General features: G+C 41.5%; 1 protein-coding gene across 5 annotated transcripts in view; it reads right to left on the minus strand.

Moving 5' to 3' along the window:
• Window positions 1-19,165, minus strand: part of pot1 (protection of telomeres 1 homolog) — a 49,890-nt gene that overhangs the window by 27,461 nt on the left and 3,264 nt on the right. For 2 of the 5 annotated variants that reach the window (XM_035737802.1, XM_035737798.1), the window contains exons 2-5: window positions 4,543-4,738; window positions 3,248-3,381; window positions 2,814-2,886; window positions 1,661-1,761 (exon numbers count right to left, since the gene is read on the minus strand). In XM_035737802.1, coding sequence (XP_035593695.1) covers window positions 1,661-1,761; window positions 2,814-2,886; window positions 3,248-3,367 — 294 coding nt within the window. In that variant the 5' untranslated portion in view covers window positions 3,368-3,381; window positions 4,543-4,738. Of the gene's footprint in view, window positions 1-1,660; window positions 1,762-2,813; window positions 2,887-3,247; window positions 3,382-4,542; window positions 4,739-19,165 lie in introns of those variants that run through there. The other 3 variants (XM_035737801.1, XM_035737800.2, XM_035737803.2) reach the window with 3 other exon arrangements.

Consider the following 19,165-nt stretch of genomic DNA (forward strand, 5'->3'; position numbering starts at 1 on the left):
TTGAAGATTATACCACTCCTCAAAGCAATATGGAACTGAGGATAAGCATGCAGCTACAATATGGAACTGAGGATAAGCATGCAGTTACAATATGGAACTGAGGATAAGCATGCAGCTACAATATGGAACTGAGGATAAGCATGCAGCTACAATATGGAACTGAGGATAAGCATGCAGCTACAATATGGAACTGAGGATAAGCATGCAGCTACAATATGGAACTGAGGATAAGCATGCAGCTACAATATGGAACTGAGGATAAGCATGCAGCTACAATATGGAACTGAGGATAAGCATGCAGTTACAATATGGAACTGAGGATAAGCATGCATCTACAATATGGAACTGAGGATAAGCATGCATCTACAATATGGAACTGAGGATAAGCATGCAGTTACAATATGGAACTGAGGATAAGCATGCAGCTACAATATGGAACTGAGGATAAGCATGCAGTTACAATATGGAACTGAGGATAAGCATGCATCTACAATATGGAACTGAGGATAAGCATGCATCTACAATATGGAACTGAGGATAAGCATGCATCTACAATATGGAACCGAGGATAAGCATGCAGCTACAATATGGAACCGAGGATAAGCATGCAGCTACAATATGGAACCGAGGATAAGCATGCAGTTACAATATGGAACTGAGGATAAGCATGCAGCTACAATATGGAACTGAAGATAAGCATGCAGTTACTGAGGATAAGCATGCAGTTACAATATGGAACTGAGGATAAGCATGCAGCTACAATATGAAACTGAGGATAAGCATGCCGTTACAATATGGAACTGAGGATAAGCATGCCGTTACAATATGGAACTGAGGATAAGCATGCAGCTACAATATGGAACTGAGGATAAGCATGCAGTTACAATATGGAACTGAGGATAAGCATGCAGTTACAATATGAAACTGAGGATAAGCACGCAGCTACAATATGGAACTGAGGATAAGCATGCAGTTACAATATGAAACTGAGGATAAGCATGCAGTTACAATATGAAACTGAGGATAAGCATGCATTACAATATGGAACTGAGGATAAGCATGCAGCTACAACATGGAACTGAGGATAAGCATGCAGTTACAATATGGAACTGAGGATAAGCATGCAGCTACAATATGGAACTGAGGATAAGCATGCAGCTACAATATGGAACTGAGGATAAGCATGCAGTTACAATATGGAACTGAGGATAAGCATGCAGTTACAATATGAAACTGAGGATAAGCATGCAGCTACAATATGGAACTGAGTATAAGCATGCAGCTACAATATGGAACTGAGGATAAGCATGCAGCTACAATATGAAACTGAGGATAAGCATGCCGTTACAATATGGAACTGAGGATAAGCATGCCGTTACAATATGGAACTGAGGATAAGCATGCAGTTACAATATGGAACTGAGGATAAGCATGCAGTTACAATATGAAACTGAGGATAAGCATGCAGCTACAATATGGAACTGAGGATAAGCATGCAGTTACAATATTAGAAAATTCAGCCAGATAACACAGCCACCTACACCCATTAACGTCCATTACATTCCAATTAAGATTGTTGTGCCCACTTCCTCAGGAAGTACAAATCAGGGCCATTATTACACTGTGTTTGAGATCCTATAGGGAATGGTCAGAGACCTACCCCTTGACTGACGGATTCGGAGTAGTCCTTCGCCAGCGCACCAAACAGGATGATATTGATGGATGAGTGTTCCGGGGACATGTTCTGTAGGGAGTCTACTTCTGACGGAGGCAGAGACAACTCTTAAGCAGAAGATAGTTTACACACGCAGCAAATTTGACAGATGCAAGACATATTCAGAAAATACCTGAGCCTGTACGGCTTTAAGGGTATTCTATTATTAGGGCTACACTTCAATTAAATGTCACCCAACTCCGCTCTACACAAGGTGCAAGTTCAAAATTGGATAGAGGGTAATCCGTTTTCTTGTCAGTCATTGCATATCTTAGAGAACTATAACTCAACTAGCCCATGTCAGCTAATGTTTTTCAGCCCATAGATTTTGTAGTAATGTTTGGGTTACTCAAACATCACATGAACACACATTGGACATGGCAAAATGTATAGAATTGCAGGAAATAAGCTTTAAACCTGCAACATATTCTCTCCACCAACAAGAGGGGTGTGAACAGTTTGTGTCATGAACAGTACCCATAGAAATAGACGTGGCATGCGAGGGGGGAGGGATGTTCCCCAGTGCTGGAAGGGGGGCCTGAGTGAAAAAGTTGCTCTAAAAGGGACAATGCAATCAGCATGTCTGAAATGCTCTGTACACTACTAAGACAATTAGCACTTCCCTATAATTCCAACCGCTCTGGGTTGTGTAAATGTCAGCCGAAGAACACAAAGTGAAAAACATTATCAAAAAATAGCTCTGATCATTCTGTCACGACTGACAATTGCTGTGGTAATACAATTATTACACAAGACAAGGAAACAAGGCATATTTAAAATGGGTTTGAAGTACTGTATTAACAAGCGAGATAACCCTCTCTGAATAAGCAGTGCTGCTGTATGAATGCTAATCATAATGCAGAGGGATAAATGTAGCATGGACGACACAACAAAGAAGAAATGGCCTTTTTCAACAATCCTATTGAGATCCATTCCAGCTGAACGGCTTACAGTGGGAGTGAGACAATCGAGCCAGCTGAGATTTAACACAGCCAGCTACATGCCCTCCAAGGAAATTCCACCAATGCATGATTGGGCAGTCACTCCATTGTATAGGCCTACATCCTTCTGGGCCTAAATGTTTTCTCATATACAATACCTTGAATCACAGTCTTCAGGACATAGTTGTCTTCTCCCATGGATACCAATGGCCCTTTGTGAACTACTCTCCCCTGGCAGAATAGCAGAAAAATACAACTTTAGATGAATGGTAAAACATGTCAAATCAATGCGTGTCAAATTGGTCAAGTCCACAAGCCAATTAACACAACTCCCTTAGAAGGAAAATGGAGGATGGGAGGGGGGGGGATTTGTTGTTAATTGCTTTGTCTGCTTTACAATCATCTGCCAATAATGTACTTGAAAGAAGGTAAATAAAGATGAACACGGATAAATAGACAGAGAAAGGAGAGTGAAAAAGAAAAGCAGGCAGTGGAGGACAGGATCGAGAATGCAAGAAAGGGAGAAGAGGGGGATTTCTGGAGATATAACAAACGAAGCGTAGCGGAAGGGTTTGACCTGACCGAGACACACCTTCACAGTCTTGCCAGTGCAGTCTGAGGTAGGGCTGAGGAGTGGAATGGGGATCCTCTGGAGTTGAAGGGGAACCCGGGTGCCGGGCCCGGGCCCGTCCTTGACCACAAGGACAGGCATTACTTCAAGAATACCTGATGAAAAACATACATTTACATTTTAGTCAATTAGCAGATGCTCTTATCCAGAGCTACTTACAGGAGCAATTAGGGTTAAGCGCCTTGCTCAAGGGCACATAGACAGATGGTTCGAATCCCTGAGCCGACTAGGTGAACAAACAACCTCTCGGTTACTGGCCCAACACTCTTAACCGCTGGGCTAGCTATACACTATGTAGCCTATTGTCACAGAAATAACAGACCAAAAATAGGCCAACAATGAAATGACTAAACTTCAAAATACAACTGACTCATCAACAAGCAAAAAGGTGTATGTTTATTTCCCCCAGGCAGTTGACTGAGAACACATTCTCATTTACAGCAATGACATGGGGAACAGTTACAGGATAGACAAATGATCCAATTGGAAGCTGGGGATAATTAGGCGGCCATGATGGTATGAGGGCCAGATTGGGAATTTAGCCTAGACCCCGGGGTTAACACCCCTATTCTCACAATAAGTGCCATGGGACCTTTAGTGACTAAAGAGAGTCAGGACATCACTGCCCTGGGGCATTTGTATATTTTTTATTTTAGACCAGAGGAAAGAGTGCCTCCTACTGGAACCTCAACACCCCTTCAGGCAACATCTGGTCTCCCCCATCAAGGGACCAAGCAGGACAAATCCTGCTTAGCTTCAGAGGCAAACCAGCAGTAGGAAGCAGGGTGGTATGCTGCTGGCATATCACAAAAGCCTTAGCGAGGGACACAGGAGAGGTGTTTTAGATGCATTCCCAGCAGGTGCTAGGTTGTTACCTATCAGTGTGAGTACTTGTTTGCTTTGGGGGGATTTGACTGGTGCATCCGACTCCCACAGTGCTACATTGTGTGGCCAGCCTTGGAGGCAGCCAGTCAGTTAACCATTTAGTCAGTCAGAATGAAAGATTTTCCTTCCAATTTCGACTAGGGGGGAGGAGCCACAGGCACAACGTGTGAGCCTGCTGGGAGGCTCATTGTACTTAGAACTGTCAATTGTTTACTTTTGAAAAAACGTTCCGACTTAACCAAGAACATCTCCATTTCATCTATAATCCCTCTGTCACAACTCTCTCTAGAACAGTCTGTCATTCTCTCCCAGCTCCATGTAAAACTAAAAGAGGATAGTCTGGCTCCTGGCTCTCTCCGTGTGCATCTTACCCTCAGAACAGCGGCAGCGACACAGTGGGGTTGAGGAGGGGTAGAGGCGCACCAGCTGTAAATACCATCCACAGCCCTGGAGCTTGGTGCCAGCCTGTACCCAGTGAGATGGCAGACGCTCTGGCCTAGGTCCTGCGGTGGAGAGACAGCTGCCTCACCCGTTCCTCAGTCGCCAACCCCCAGCCCTGCCTGGCTCCTTCAAACCACAAGGCGCTCGTTAAGTAAAGAGGCTAATTCAAGTTCAGCCAAACAAATGATTAATGGAGAGGTTTAAATGGCTGAATAACGCTGGAGAATGAGGGAGAAATACTGGCTACTATGAGTTTGTAGGTTAGTACATTCCAGTGTTCTGTAGTGGATGACCAACTGAGGACCAAATTAGACATAAACTACATGACGCTCTCCTGAACAGAACACTCCCAAGCAAGACCTGAATATTGAGAGTGGATAAGCTCCCAGGTGTAAATGATCATTGGCCAATAGTTAGGCTACATTAGTAACATGTAGACATGCTAACAGCCTCTGCCATTTATCAAGGGCCTCAAGAATATATACATATTATTTTTTAGAGGCTGGATAATATTTAATACTGCAAGTAGATTGTGGCTTCTATCAATGTAACTGTCTGGATCATTTTGAATCCCCCATATTTACACACACACTACCAGTCAAAAGTTTGGACATACCTACTCATTCATACATTTAAAAAAGTATACATTGTATAATAATAGTGAAGACATCAAAATTACGAAACAACAGATATGGAATCACATAGTAACCAAAAAATTGCTAAAACTAAATATATTTTATATTTGAGATTCTTCAAAGTAGCCACCCTTTGCCTTGACAGCTTTGCACACTCTTGGCATTCTCTCAACCAGCTTCACCTGGAATGCTTTTACAACAGTCTTCGAGTTCCCACATCTACTGAGCACTTGTTGGCTGGTTTTCCTTCACGCTGTGTTCCAACTCATTCTAAACGATCTCAATTGGGTTGACGTTGGGTGATTGTGGAGGCCAGATCATCTGATGCCGCACTCAATCACTCTCCTTCTAAGTCAAATAGCCCTTACACAGCCTGGAGGTGTGTTGGGTGATTGTCCTGTTGAAAAACAAATGATAGTGCTAACCAGATATGATGGTGTATGGCTGCAGAATGCAGTGGTAGCCATACTGGTTAAGTGCGCCTTGAATTCTAAATAAATCACTGACAGCGTCACCAGCAAAGCACCCCCAAAACCATCACACCACCACCTCCTCCATGCTTCATGGTAGGAACTACACATGCAGAGGTCATCCGTTCACCTATTCTGTGTCTCACAAAGACACAGCGGTTGGAACAAAACATTTCAAATTTGGACTCATCAGACCAAAGGACATACTTCCACCGGTCTAATGTCCATTGCTCGTGTCTAAGGCCCAAGCAAGTCTCTTCTTCTTATTGGGGTCTTTTAGTAGTGGTTTCTTTGCAGCAATTAACCATGAAGGCCTGATTCACGCAGTCTCCTGCGTGTTACTTGAACTGCAGAGTTCTGTCACACTATCCAGGTCTATGCCCAAACAGGTTGAGCTTCTACTTTTAATGATCCATCTCTCCAGAAATAAGTCCTGCACTGTTGCCGCTCTGCTATTTTCAACAAGGATCTCAGCGATCATTGCCTCATGCCTGCGTCCGTTATGGGTCTGCAGTCAAACGACCACCCCTCATCACAGTCAAGAGCTCCCCGAATCACTTCTGCGAGCAGGCCTTTCTAATCGACCTGGCCCGGGTATCCTGGAAGGATATCGACCTCCTCCCATCAGTAGAGGATGCCTGGTGGTTCTTTAAAAGTGCTCTCCTCACCATCTTAAATAAGCATGCCCTATTAAAAAGATGCAGAACTAAGATCAGATATAGCCCTTGGTTCACTCAAGACTTGACTGCTCTTGACCAGCACAAAAACACCATGTGGCGCACTGCACTAGCTTTGAATAGTCCCCGCGATATGAAACTTTTCAGGGAATCCATACCAGGAACAAATACACACAGTCACTTGCGAAAGCAAAGGCTAGCTTTTCAAACAGAAAGCACTAATTCCAAAAGGTTTTGGGAAACTAAAGTCTATGGAGAATAAGAGTACCTCCTCCCAGCTGAGCTGAGACTAGGAAACGCTGTCACCACTGATAAATCCACAATAATTTGAATAAGCGTTTTTCTATGGCTGGCCGTGCTCTCCAACTGGCTAACCCGATCCCGGCCAACAACTCTGCACTAGAGGTCGACCGATTATGATTTTTCAGCGCCGATAGCGATTATTGGAGGACCAAAAAAGCCGATACCGATTAGTCCCTCTCCTCGCTCCAAAAACAAAGTGTTGGAGAAGAAAATAATATGTGCCATGTAAAAATGTGTGCCATGTAAAATATGTGCCATGTAAAATATGTGCAATGTAAAATGTGTGCCATGTAAAAAAAGCTAACGTTTAAGTTCCTTGCTCAGAACATGAGAACATATGAAAGTTGGTGGTTCCTTTTAACATGAGCCTTCAATATTCCAAGGTAAGAGGTTTTAGGTTGTAGTTAATATAGTTTTAAAGGACTATTTCTCTCTATACCATTTGAATTTCATATACCTTTGACTATTGGATGTTCTTATAGGCACTATAGTATTGCCAGTGTAACAGTATAGCTTCCGTCCCCCTCCTCGCCCCTACCTGGGCTCGAACCAGGAACACATCGACCACAGCCACACTCGAAGCATCGTTACACATCGCTCCACAAAAGCCGCGGAAGCGCAAGGGGAATAACTACTCCAAATCTAAAAGCGAGTGAAGTATGAAACCGTATTAGCGCACACCCAGCTAACTAGCTAGCCATTTCACATTGGTTACAGAAATACGAGCCTTTGGTTACAGAAATACGAGCCTTTGGTCAGTAATATAATCGAATCCGGAAACTATCATTTCGAAAACAAAACGTTTATTATTTCAGTGAAATACGGAACCGTTCAGTATTTTACCTAACGGGTGGCATCCCTAAGTCTAAATATTCTTGTTACACAACCTTCAATGTATGTCATAATTACGCAAAATTCAGGCAAATTAGTTCGCAATGAGCCAGGCAGCCCAAACTATATACCCTGACTCTGCGTGCAATGAACGTAAGAGAAATTACACAATTTCACCTGGTTAATATTGCCTGCTAAACTGGATTAGTCGTTATAACTAGTGATTATGATTGATTGTTTTTTCTAAAATAAGTTTAATGCTAGCTAGCAATTTACCTTGGCTTCTACTGCATTCGCGTAACAGGCAGGCTACTCGTGTAGTGCAATGGTTAGAGCGTTGGACTAGTTAACTGTGCGGTTGCAAGATTGGACTCCTGAGCTGACAAGGTGAAAATCTGTCGTTCAGGCCCTGAACAAAGCAGTTAACCCACAGTTCCTAGGCCGTCATTGAAAATAAGAATGTGTTCTTAACTGACTTGCCTTGTTAAATAAAAAGGTATAAAAATAAATGTAAAAAAATATATTTTTAAATAAATCGGAAATTGGCGCCCAAAAATACCGATTTCCGATTGTTATGAAAACTTGAAATCGGCCCAATTAAATCGGCCATTCCAATTAATCGGTCGACCTCTACTACAAATACCTAGGTGTCTGGCTAGACTGTAAACTCTCCTCCCAGACTAACATTAAGCATCTCCAATCCAAAGTTAAATCTGGAATCGGCTTCCTATTTCGCTACAAAGCCTCCTTCACTCATGCTGCCAAACATATCCTCGTAAAACTGACTATCCTACCAATCCTTGACTTCAGCATTTACAAAATAGCCTCCAACACTCTACTCAGCAAATTGGATGCAGTCTATCAGTGCCATCCATTTTGTCACCAAAGCCCCATATACAACCCACCACTGCGACCTGTGTGCTCTCGTTGGCTGGTCCTCACTACATACTCATCGCCAAACCCACCCGCCAAGCCCTGCCTTATTTCAGCTCACTGATCACCATAGCAACACCCACCCGTAGCACGCGCTCCAGCAGGTATATTTTACCTGTCATCCCCAAAGCCAACACATATTTGGCCGCCTTTCCTTAGTTCTCTGCTGCCAATGACTGGAACAAATTGCAAAAATCACTGAAGTTGGAGACATATCTTCTTCACTAACTTTACGTGTCAGCTGTCAGAGCAGCTTACCGATCGCTGCAGCCGTACAAATAGCCCATCTGTAAATAGCCCATCCATCCAACCAACTACCTACCTCATCCCCATATGTTTTTCTGCTCTTTGCACACCAGTATCTTTACTTGCACATCCACATCTGCACATCTATCACCCCAGTGTAAATTATTAAATTGTAATTACTTCGCCACTATTGGCCTATTTATTGCCTTACCTCCTTACTTAATTTGCACACACTGTATACAGATTTTTTTTTATTGTGTTATTGACTATACGTTTGTTTATCCCATGTGTAACTTGTTTTTGTCGCACTGCTTTGCTTTATCTTGGCCAGGTCGCAGTAGTAAATGAGAACTTGTTCTCAACTGGCCTACCTGGTTAAATAAAGGTGAAAAAAATAATAATTCAAAAAACAATCTGAAGCATTTATTTGGGCTGCAATTTCTGAGGCTGGTAACTCTAATGAACTCTGGGTCTTCCTTTCCTGTGGCGGTCCTCATGAGAGTCAGTATCATCATAGCGATTGATGGTAGCTCTTGATAGCCCTATCCAAGCACCCATCTTCTGTATACCACCCCTACCTTTTAGTATAAGAAATAAAACACTAAGTTTTGAATCCTGCGTCATTTGGTGTGTCACTTCATAAACCATGTTCCATGGAATCGGTACATTGAAAATCTCTTCCCAAATATTTTGCCATCTGTATGGCACAGCTGTCAATTTGTTGGTCCTTAAATGAAACTGGTATACTTTTTTTTTTTAAATCAGAATTTTATTTAAACAATAATGATTATCATTTGACTTTATGATACTCAAGTCTCCTCTTAATGATAGATCATAGCAATCTCCAAGCCTTACTGTTCAAACCCCAATTGCAATAACATTAGCCTGTAACAAAAAGGTTCATTTCCTGAATATAAAAATGCCAGATTAATCAGTTTTATGCTCTTGCAGGTGTATGAAAATGTATCCTTTGGCTGAGTAAAAACCCCATAGAAGATAAAACGGTACAGCAGGTGTTTCCATTGCTCTTTTATCGGCTGGGGAACAGTTTGCCAGTGGGAGTGTGAGTGCATGCGAGAGCCTAGTTATGCGCCGGCGGAGCCAAGGCCACTCTCTCACAGACCCAATTTAAAACTCGGCATCACTCTGTTCCTGAGTCAGACTCTCTGCAGGTGAGTGGAGAGGGGGATGGCTAGCAGTCTGTCCAGCCAGATAGACACTGCCTCAGACCCTTGTCCTTTGGTTCTCTCCTCACGCCCTTGAGGAAATCGGGCTGGGGACAGACTGAGGTGGCAATGATGAGTCGGTCCATTCACTGCTAATTCTGCACGACAGCATAGGAAGGGTTTCTAACTCAGTCAACATCCGTAGAGGGAGTGTCATAGTAGAAGATACTGTATGAGATGCCATGACTTTAATTCAAAGGGCCCCCCTTTGTAGGCCTGCTAATACATTTCCAAAAACAAACAAAAAAGCTTACTGTAGAGAGTTAGAATACACATGGTGCAAGTTTGAAATGTGGTTGTGAATAAGCAGTTTCTTTCATTATGTCAGTCACAGTCACTTTTTTTTAGATTGGTAAATTAGCCAGCTATCCAAATTGAAAACAAGTGTTGACGGTCCATATTCTCCTTTCACTCCACAGGTGCCATTCTACTGGGTCCGCAAACACAGAAGGAGCTGAAATTCCAAGTGGCATGAGTCTCTATGCTGCCTGACTTAAATCCCCAGCTTGGTGAGTGTGGCATTTGAAGGTGACAGGCCTCACAGAGAAACTCCCATCAGGCTGTGACTCCCAGAAATGCCAAACAAAAAAGAAAAGAAACTTGACAAATTTCACAATAAATCGGTGTAAACTGTAAAATGTCAACAAAAAAAATCTAGATCAAGGTACCCATTTCTATATCAAATGCTAAAAAAAGACACCACAAAATTGTCGTCTTTGTTTAAAGGATTGGATTTGAGGTGTCGTTCTGACGCCTTTGAACTGGGATTTTACAGATGAGGCCAACTGTGGGAGCAATGACACCTTTCAGTGTGACTTGTAATGTGATACCAGTATGGAAGCACAGAAAGTTTTGTTAATTCAACCAAACCATCCAAATATTTCAACATTTGTGCTGAATAGTCAGTTGATTTTGTTTGTTTCAATTCTTTCATCCACCAAGGCCTGTGCAAATCGGCTTGATTCCACAAATCTTGCCAGTGAGGGATTCACGACGAACATGTAAATAATATGCCGTACCAAATGTCTTGCTGCTGCAGAGAGTGTAAATGTGGGATTGAGGAAAAGCATAGAGAAAAAAAAACATGTTGAACAAAGAACGACGTCTGTATTCAGTGATGCCTCCAGGGCAATGCTGACAAAGCGTCGCTACATGTCAAACAAACTGTTGCGGATGAAGGGAGGACCCTTCGCTTGCTCCACATTTCCATAATCTGGTTTTGATAAAGGCTTACAGAATGGGGCTACCGAAATAGGTCTTCAAAAGGGCTTGTCCAAATCTAACGATACCCACTGCCAAGGGAAGCTTTGTGTTCCTGTATCTCTACAGTGCATGGGGAATTATGGCTCCGACAGAGATGCTGCAGCTGTTATGCTGTTTATGTAAGAAGTGTGATGGGACAGGGTTCTTCCAGAATGTCCTCTTTGCCATCTTTCACTCCTTATCTGCAGTCTTCTTTTGAGGTTTCACAGCAGACTGCAAAGGCATTTGTATCTCTGCTCTTCTTTCTTCAAATGGAGCTTATTCCTCTTCTGTGCACCTGTTGTGACTTAGGCGACCATCTTAGCACAAACACTTGCCGTTAAGGCCCGGGTATTTGCTTCTGGGTCAATCCCTTTCAATGGACACAGAGGAAGAATTGGTAGCAGACAGAAAACACAAGACCATCTTTAAAAAACAACATCTGTTTATTTTCTTTCATGAATTACAGAGCAGTTTTGCATCCTCTCATTATTATCATCATCATCTTTATTCCATATTTAATAGTCTATGTAAAGTACGTATTTTCCTCCTATATATTTCTCTAGTTTTAACAGTGCATTCGGAAAGAATTCAGACCCCTTGACTTTCACGTTACAGCCTTATTCTAAAATGGATTAAATATTTATTGTTTTCCGGGAATCGACACACAATACCCCATAAAGACATAGCAAAAACAGGTTTTTAGAAGAATCTGCTCATTTATTATAAGTAAAAAACAGAAATACCTTATTCATATACAGTGGGGCAAAAAAGTATTTAGTCAGCCACCAATTGTGCAAGTTCTCCCACTTAAAAAGATGAGGCCTGTAATTTTCATCATAGGTACACTTCAACTATGACAGACAAAACGAGAAAAAAAATCCAGAATATCACATTGTAGGATTTGTAATTGCCCCACTAAGTATTCAGCCCCTTTAAAATGAGACTAAATTGAGGTCAGGTGCATTGTGTTTCCATTGATCATCCTTAAGATGTTTCTACAACTTGGACTCCACCTGTGGTGAATTCAATTGATTGGACATGATATGGAAAGGCACGCACCTGTCTATATAAAAGGTCCCACAGTTGACAGTGCATGTCAGAGCAAAAACAAGGTTGAAGGAATTGTCCGTAGAGCTCTGAGACAGGATTGTGTCGAGGCACAGACCTGGTGAAGGGTACCATAACATTTCTGCAGCATTGGAGGTCCCCAAGAACACAGTGGCCCACATCATTCTTAAATGAAGAAGTTTGGAACCACCAAGACTCTTCCTAGAGCTGGCCGCCCAGCCAAACTGAGCAATTGGGGAGAAGGGTCTTGGTCGGGGAGGTGACCAAGAACCTGATGGTCACTGACAGAGCTACAGAGTTTCTCTGTGGAGATGGGAGAACCTTTCAGAAGGACAAACATCTCTGCAGCACTCCACCAATCAGGCCTTTATGGTAAAGTGGCCAGATGGAAGCCACTCCTCAGTAAAAGGCACGACAGCCCGATTGGAGTTTGCCAAAAGGCACCTGAAGACCATGAGAAAGAAGATTCTCTGATCTGATGAAACCAACATTGAACTATTTGGCCTGAATGCCAAGCGTCCCGTCTGGAGGAAACCTGGCACCATCCCTACGGTGAAGCATGGTGGTAGAAGCATCATGCTGTGGGGATGTTTTTCAGCGGCCCAGCTGAGCCCGGACTTGAACCCGATCAAACATCTTGACAGAGATTGAGAGGATCTGCAAAGAAGAATGGGAGAAACTCCCCAAATACAGAATTGCCAAGCTTGTAGCAGCATACCCAAAAAGGCTCACTGCTGTATTCGCTGCCAAAGGTACTAAAATAAAGTACTAAGTAAAGGGTCTGAATATTTATGTAAATATGATATCAGTTTTTATTTTTAATAAAATAGCAAACATTTCTTCAAACCTGCTTTTGCTTTGTCTTTATGTTGTATTATGTGTAAATTGATGAGGATTTGTCTTTTGTTATCCGTTTTAGAATAAGGCTGTATCATAACAAAATGTGAAAAATGTCAAGGGATCTAAATACTTTCCGAAGACCCTATATAAAAGGAAATCATCAATACAGTACATTTACATTTCATAATACAAAAGAGAATATGAGAATGATTGCAAGAAATATCAACAATATCCCTTCATTCACCCCCTCCTCGTTCTTAACCAGTTACCATCTTACCTATAAATTTTTTTTTTTTTTTTTAATGTACCTTATTTTTACCATTTTTTTGTCACTCCTTTTTGGTTGTTGGCCGACTGGTTTGCCTCTCAGGTTGCTCGCCTTCAGGCTTCTGCTGCTAGCATTCCTCTTCTGCTAGCTCTTCGCTAGAAGCTGCCCGTCTTCTCTTGGCTGGTCGAAGGAGGAGTGGCCATCTTCATCACATAGAGTGAATTACTGGAGTTCTTGCATTCTCTGGCCTTGTGTCCAAGGGATTCATAGCACTAGCACTGTATGTATGCGCATTCTTGATGGTCAGCAAGGCCGCAGATGAAGCAGCGCAGGATTTTCTACCTGTCTGGGGTAGAAAATCCTACCACTGTAGGGGCCCAAAGTGATTGCGTTCAGCACCTCTAACAGCTCTCCTGTCCTTCCCCTCTTCAACTTCACCCTGTACTTCCTCACTCTGTACCAGAAACCATACTTATCTACAGGCTTTAAAGCTGGCTGTAGAATGGTGCGGTATCTCTCAATGAAGCAGTCAACATCTTCATCAGTTAGATTAACCGTCCAGAACTTAACCACAAGGTTCTTCTCGTCGATGTTCATTGCAGATTCCACCTGCCAGGACTTCCAATTTTCTTCATGTGACTTACATAGACTTCGAGGAAGTGGAGAAAAGACCTCTCTGCTTTGAAAACAAGTTAATGTTCCCTCCTATTAGGTAAGGCTCTGAAACTATAGATGTCACTGGCATTAATCCAATTAGATTCAAATACATATTGTTTCCTACATAGTCTCTGTTAGGGGCTAAAGGTCGACCGATTAATCGGAATGGCCGATTAATTAGGGCCGATTTCACGTGTTCATAACAATCGGAAATCGGTGTTTTTGGACGCCGATTTTGACTATATTTTTTTCCCACAACTTTATTTAACGATGCAAGTCAGTTAAGAACACATTCTTATTTTTAATGACGGCATAGGAGCGGTGGGTTAACTGCCTTGTTCAGGGGCAGAATGACACATTTTTACCTTGTCAGCTCAGGGATTCAATCTTGCAACCTTACGGTTAACTAGTGCAACGCCAAGGTAAGTTGCTAGCTAGCATTAAACTTATCTTATAAAAAACAATCAATCATAATCACTAGTTATAACTACACATGGTTGATGATATTACTAGTTTATCTAGCGTGTCCTGCGTTGCATATAATCGATGCGGTGCGCATTCGCGAAAAAGGACTGTCGTTGCTCCAATGTGTACCTAACCATAAACATGAATTCCTTTCTTAAAATCAATAAACAGAAGTAAATATTTTTAAACCTGCATATTCAGCTAAAAGAAAGGTTAGCAGGCAATATTAACCAGGTGAAATTGTGTAACTTCTCTTGCGTTCATTGCACGCAGAGTCGGTATATATGCAACAGTTTGGGCCGCCTGGCTCATTGCGAACTAATTTGCCAGAATTTTACGTAACTATGACATAACATTGAAGGTTGTGCAATGTAACAGCAATATTTAGACTTCGGGATGCCACCCATTAGATAAAATACGGAACAGTTCCGTATTTCACTGAAAGAATAAACGTTTTGTTTTTGAAATGATAGTTTCCGGATTCGACCATATTAATGACCTACGGCTTGTATTTCTATGTGTTATTATGTAGAATTAAGTCTATGATTTGATAGAGCAGTCTGACTGAGCGAATGTAGGCAACAGCAGGCTGGTAAGCATTCACTCAAACAGCATTTTCATGCGTTTTGCCAGCAGCTCATCGCAATGCTTCAAGCCGTTTATGACTTCAAGCCTATCAACTCCCAAGATCAGGCTGGTGTAACTGATGTGAAATGGATAGCTAGTTAGCGGGGTGTGCGTTAATAGCTTTTCAAACGTCACTCGCTCTGAGACTTGGAGTAGTTGTTCCCCTTGCTCTGCATGCTTCGAGGGTGGCTGTTGTCGATGTGTTCCTGGTTCGAGCCCAGGTAGAGGCGAGGAGAGGGATGGAAGCTATACTGTTACACTGGCAATACTAAAGTGCCTGTAATAACTACAACCTAAAACTTCTTACCTGGGACTATTGAAGACTCATGTTAAAAGGAACGACCAGCTTTCATATGTTCTCATGTTTTGAGCAAGGAACTTAAACGTTAGCTTTTTTACATGGCACATATTACTTTCTTCTCCAACACTTTGTTTTTGCATTATTTAAACCAAATTGAACATGTTCCATTATTTATTTGAGGCTAAATTGATTTTATTGATGTATTATATTAAGTTAAAATAAGTGTTAAAACAATACTGGATTAATTGTCATCATTACAAATAAATAAAAAATCATCCTGTCACACCCTGGTCGAAGTATTTTGTGTTTATCTTCATGTATTGGGTCAGGCCAGGGTGTGGCATGGGTTTTTGTATGTGGTGTGTATATATTGGGATTGACGCTAGTGGGGTGATCTAGCAAAGTCTATGGCTGTCTGGAGTGGTTCTCAATCAGAGGCAGGTGTTTATCGTTGTCTCTGATTGGGAACCATATTTAGGCAGCCATATTCTTTGAGTTTGTCGTGGGTGATTGTCTTTAGTGTCCTTGTTCCTGTCTATGTGTTAGTGTACACAGGTATAGGCTGTTTCGGTTTTCTTTACGTTTATTGTTTTTTGTAGTGTTTGTATTTAGATTTGTGTTACGTTTGTTTATTAAAACATGGATCGCAATCTACACGCTGCATTTTGGTCCGACTCTCCTTCACCACAAGAGAACCGTTACACATCCGAATAATCGGTATCGGCTTTTTTTGGTCCTCCAATAATTGGTATCGTCATTGAAAAATCATAATCGGCCGACCTCTATTAGGGGCCCTCGCTTTCACCCACATACAGTATCTCAGCTGGGCCCAATACTGGTCAAAGACCAGAACTGGGAGCCATGATGGAAAGGCTTGGATCAGCTGATCCCTGTGGGAGATAGGGAGCGTGAACCACGGCCAACTGCCCGTGTCCTGACACTGTGTGTTCACTATTTGAGTTCAAGTGACTGAATGCACACCTATGCTCTGGCAGATAATACCAGGGTCTTGCACAGCACTTTGTGATCCATAGCATGCAGTTTTTACCTCAAAGGGAGGAGCACTGGACAAACTTTCACAGGCTAACCTCACTGGCATTGAGGCTTATAAATATTCTCACACTATTACACTGGGCACTCCAGCACGAAATTACAGCCTCTGGTGCGTATCGTAGGGTAGAATACACGTGGTGAATGAATTGCCCAGTGTCGAAGGGAGATTTAAACAAAAGGAAGCATTTGTTTTTGTTTTTACAAAGAAAGAGACAGGAAAATACAAGAGGCTTATTAATTCCATACTCTTCACACAGTGATAATTCATTACATGATCCTGTACCTGAACCATTATTCTCAAAGATGTATGCTTTGATTCTAGCTGCCGATGAAAGGCGAGATCCTAAAATAATGGCAGTGGGCAATTTAGCAAAACAAATCTATTAGCCTAAATGATAGAGCAGATAAAAGTAAACAGGGATTTTTTAAAAGAAATTGGTTAAAATTACAGAGCCAATTTAAACATGTAATGCCCTACCTTTAACAAATATAGCACTACTTTAAAAGCCCTTGGTGATAGAAGTTATTCATGTACTAATAAGCCTATGATCTAAAATGTAGCCTTGCAACACTTCAGCTAAAATTAACCTGTGCTACTTTGGCTATGCCTAATTTAAACACTGTTTATTACTCAATGAACATGATAAGCCCCACAGACACCTTCACCTCATAGTATAGGGAAGTGGTTTTCAAACCTCTCCTTGGGGACCCAAAGACTAGCTCACCAGATTCACCTGAAGAGCTTGATAATTAGTTGACAATTTAAATAAGGTGTGCTAAGCAGTTAGGGCTGGCACAATTACCAGAGGTCCCCTGATTAAAAGCATGAGAAATGTCTTCCTGCATTTTGTAAACGCAGACCTAAAATGCTTCTTCTTGTAATTTCTGCTCGGCATCAGACTAATTTTGTGCTTCATTTGCACTTCTCTACTTGGATGAAAATTCATGAACTAGGCATTCTATCTGCAAACAGCGCTCTGATTGATGGGTAGCTACTTTTCTCGGTGTAGCCTACTTTAATCAGGTAAAATGCAAGATTAACTTCAAGAAAAACATTAGGGAATGTAGCTGGCTACATTCTATGATAAACATTAGAAATATGACCTTGCTTTGTCATTTACTTGTGTGGCTACTAGCCAAATATCGTTGCACCTCTGTTCTCATCTGATGAAAACAAAGCTATTTTCTGACAAATGTGTATTTTCTGTGAAGGAAAACTATAGTTGCAAGCCCCTGATTACTAGTGAAGAAAAAAATAAACACTTGACTTTCAAAAGAAACACAAGTAAAATGGTTTGAAAAAAAACACAGATTTATTTATGGTCTGAGTTTTGAAAATTCAGTTTTCTGAACATTAATGTGATTGATTAATTACTGTATAACCCTGTAGCCAACAGTTATTGATGAAGACATCATGAAAATAAAATAACCGTTTAAACAATTTGTTATTCTTTTTTTTTTTTGTGGAAAGAACAGCCGACTGAAGACGGGATGGCCGGGCATTCATGTGGTTTAGTCCGTTTCTACTTTACCATTGACTCTACGACATGATGAAACTTTGTTGTACATTGCTGAAACAAGCAAGATGTAGCAAACGAGTCTCGGTTGCCTATGCAAAACACCCTTCCCTGCAGCAGCAGCTCAAGCGTTCAGGAGCGGAGGAGAAAATGTGAGTCTTAAAAAATATATAGATATTATTTGTTGTGCTATTCGAATAGCTATTACGGTGACCGCGATCATTTGGCTGACCAATAACCTTCATCCAAAATTCAATGACCGTCACAGCCCTACTAGCAGTAAAATCGTTCAAATTAGAGGTCAACCGATTATGATCTTTCAACACCGATACCGATTATTGGAGGACCCCCCCCCCAAAAAGCCAATACCGATTAAATCGGCCGATTTTTAAAAAATGCTTTTGTAATAATGACAATTACAACAATACTGAATGAACACTTATTTTAACTTAATATATTACATAAATAAAAATCCATTTAGCCTCAAATAAATAATGAAACATATTCAATTTGGTTTAAATAATGCAAAAACAAAGTGTTGGAGAAGGAAAAGTGCAATATCTGCCATGTAAAAAAGCTAACATTTAAGTTCCTTGCAAAGAAAATGGGAACATATGGAGTCTACAATATTCCAAGGTAAGAGGTTTTAGGTTGTAGTTAATATGGTATTTATAGGACTATTTCTCTCTATACCATTTGTATTTCATATACCTTTGTCTATTGAATGTTTTTATAGGCACTATAGTATTGCCAATGTAACAGTATAGCTTCCTCTCCTCGCCTCTACCTGGGCTCGAACCAGGAACACATCGACCACAGCCACACTCGAAGCAGCGTTACCCATCACTCCACAAAAGCCGCGGCCCTTTGCTGAGCAAGGGGAATAACTACTTCAAGTCTCAGAGCGAATGACGTTTGAAACGCTATTAGCGCGCACCACGCTAATTAGCTAGCCATTTCACATTGGTTACACCAGCCATTAGGCTGATGGGCTTGAAGTCAAACAGCGCTGTGCTTGCGAAGAGCTGCTGGCAAAATGCACGAAAGTGCTGTTTGAATGAATGCTTACGAGCCTGCTGCTGCCTTCCATCGCTCGTGTCAAGACTGCTCTAACAAATCATAGACTTATTTATAACATAATAACACACAGAAATACGTGCCTTAGGTCATTAATATGGTCGAATCCGGAAA

Source organism: Oncorhynchus keta, chromosome 26 (genome assembly GCF_023373465.1).
Source record: "Oncorhynchus keta strain PuntledgeMale-10-30-2019 chromosome 26, Oket_V2, whole genome shotgun sequence".
Classification (NCBI taxonomy): Eukaryota; Metazoa; Chordata; class Actinopteri; order Salmoniformes; family Salmonidae; genus Oncorhynchus; species Oncorhynchus keta.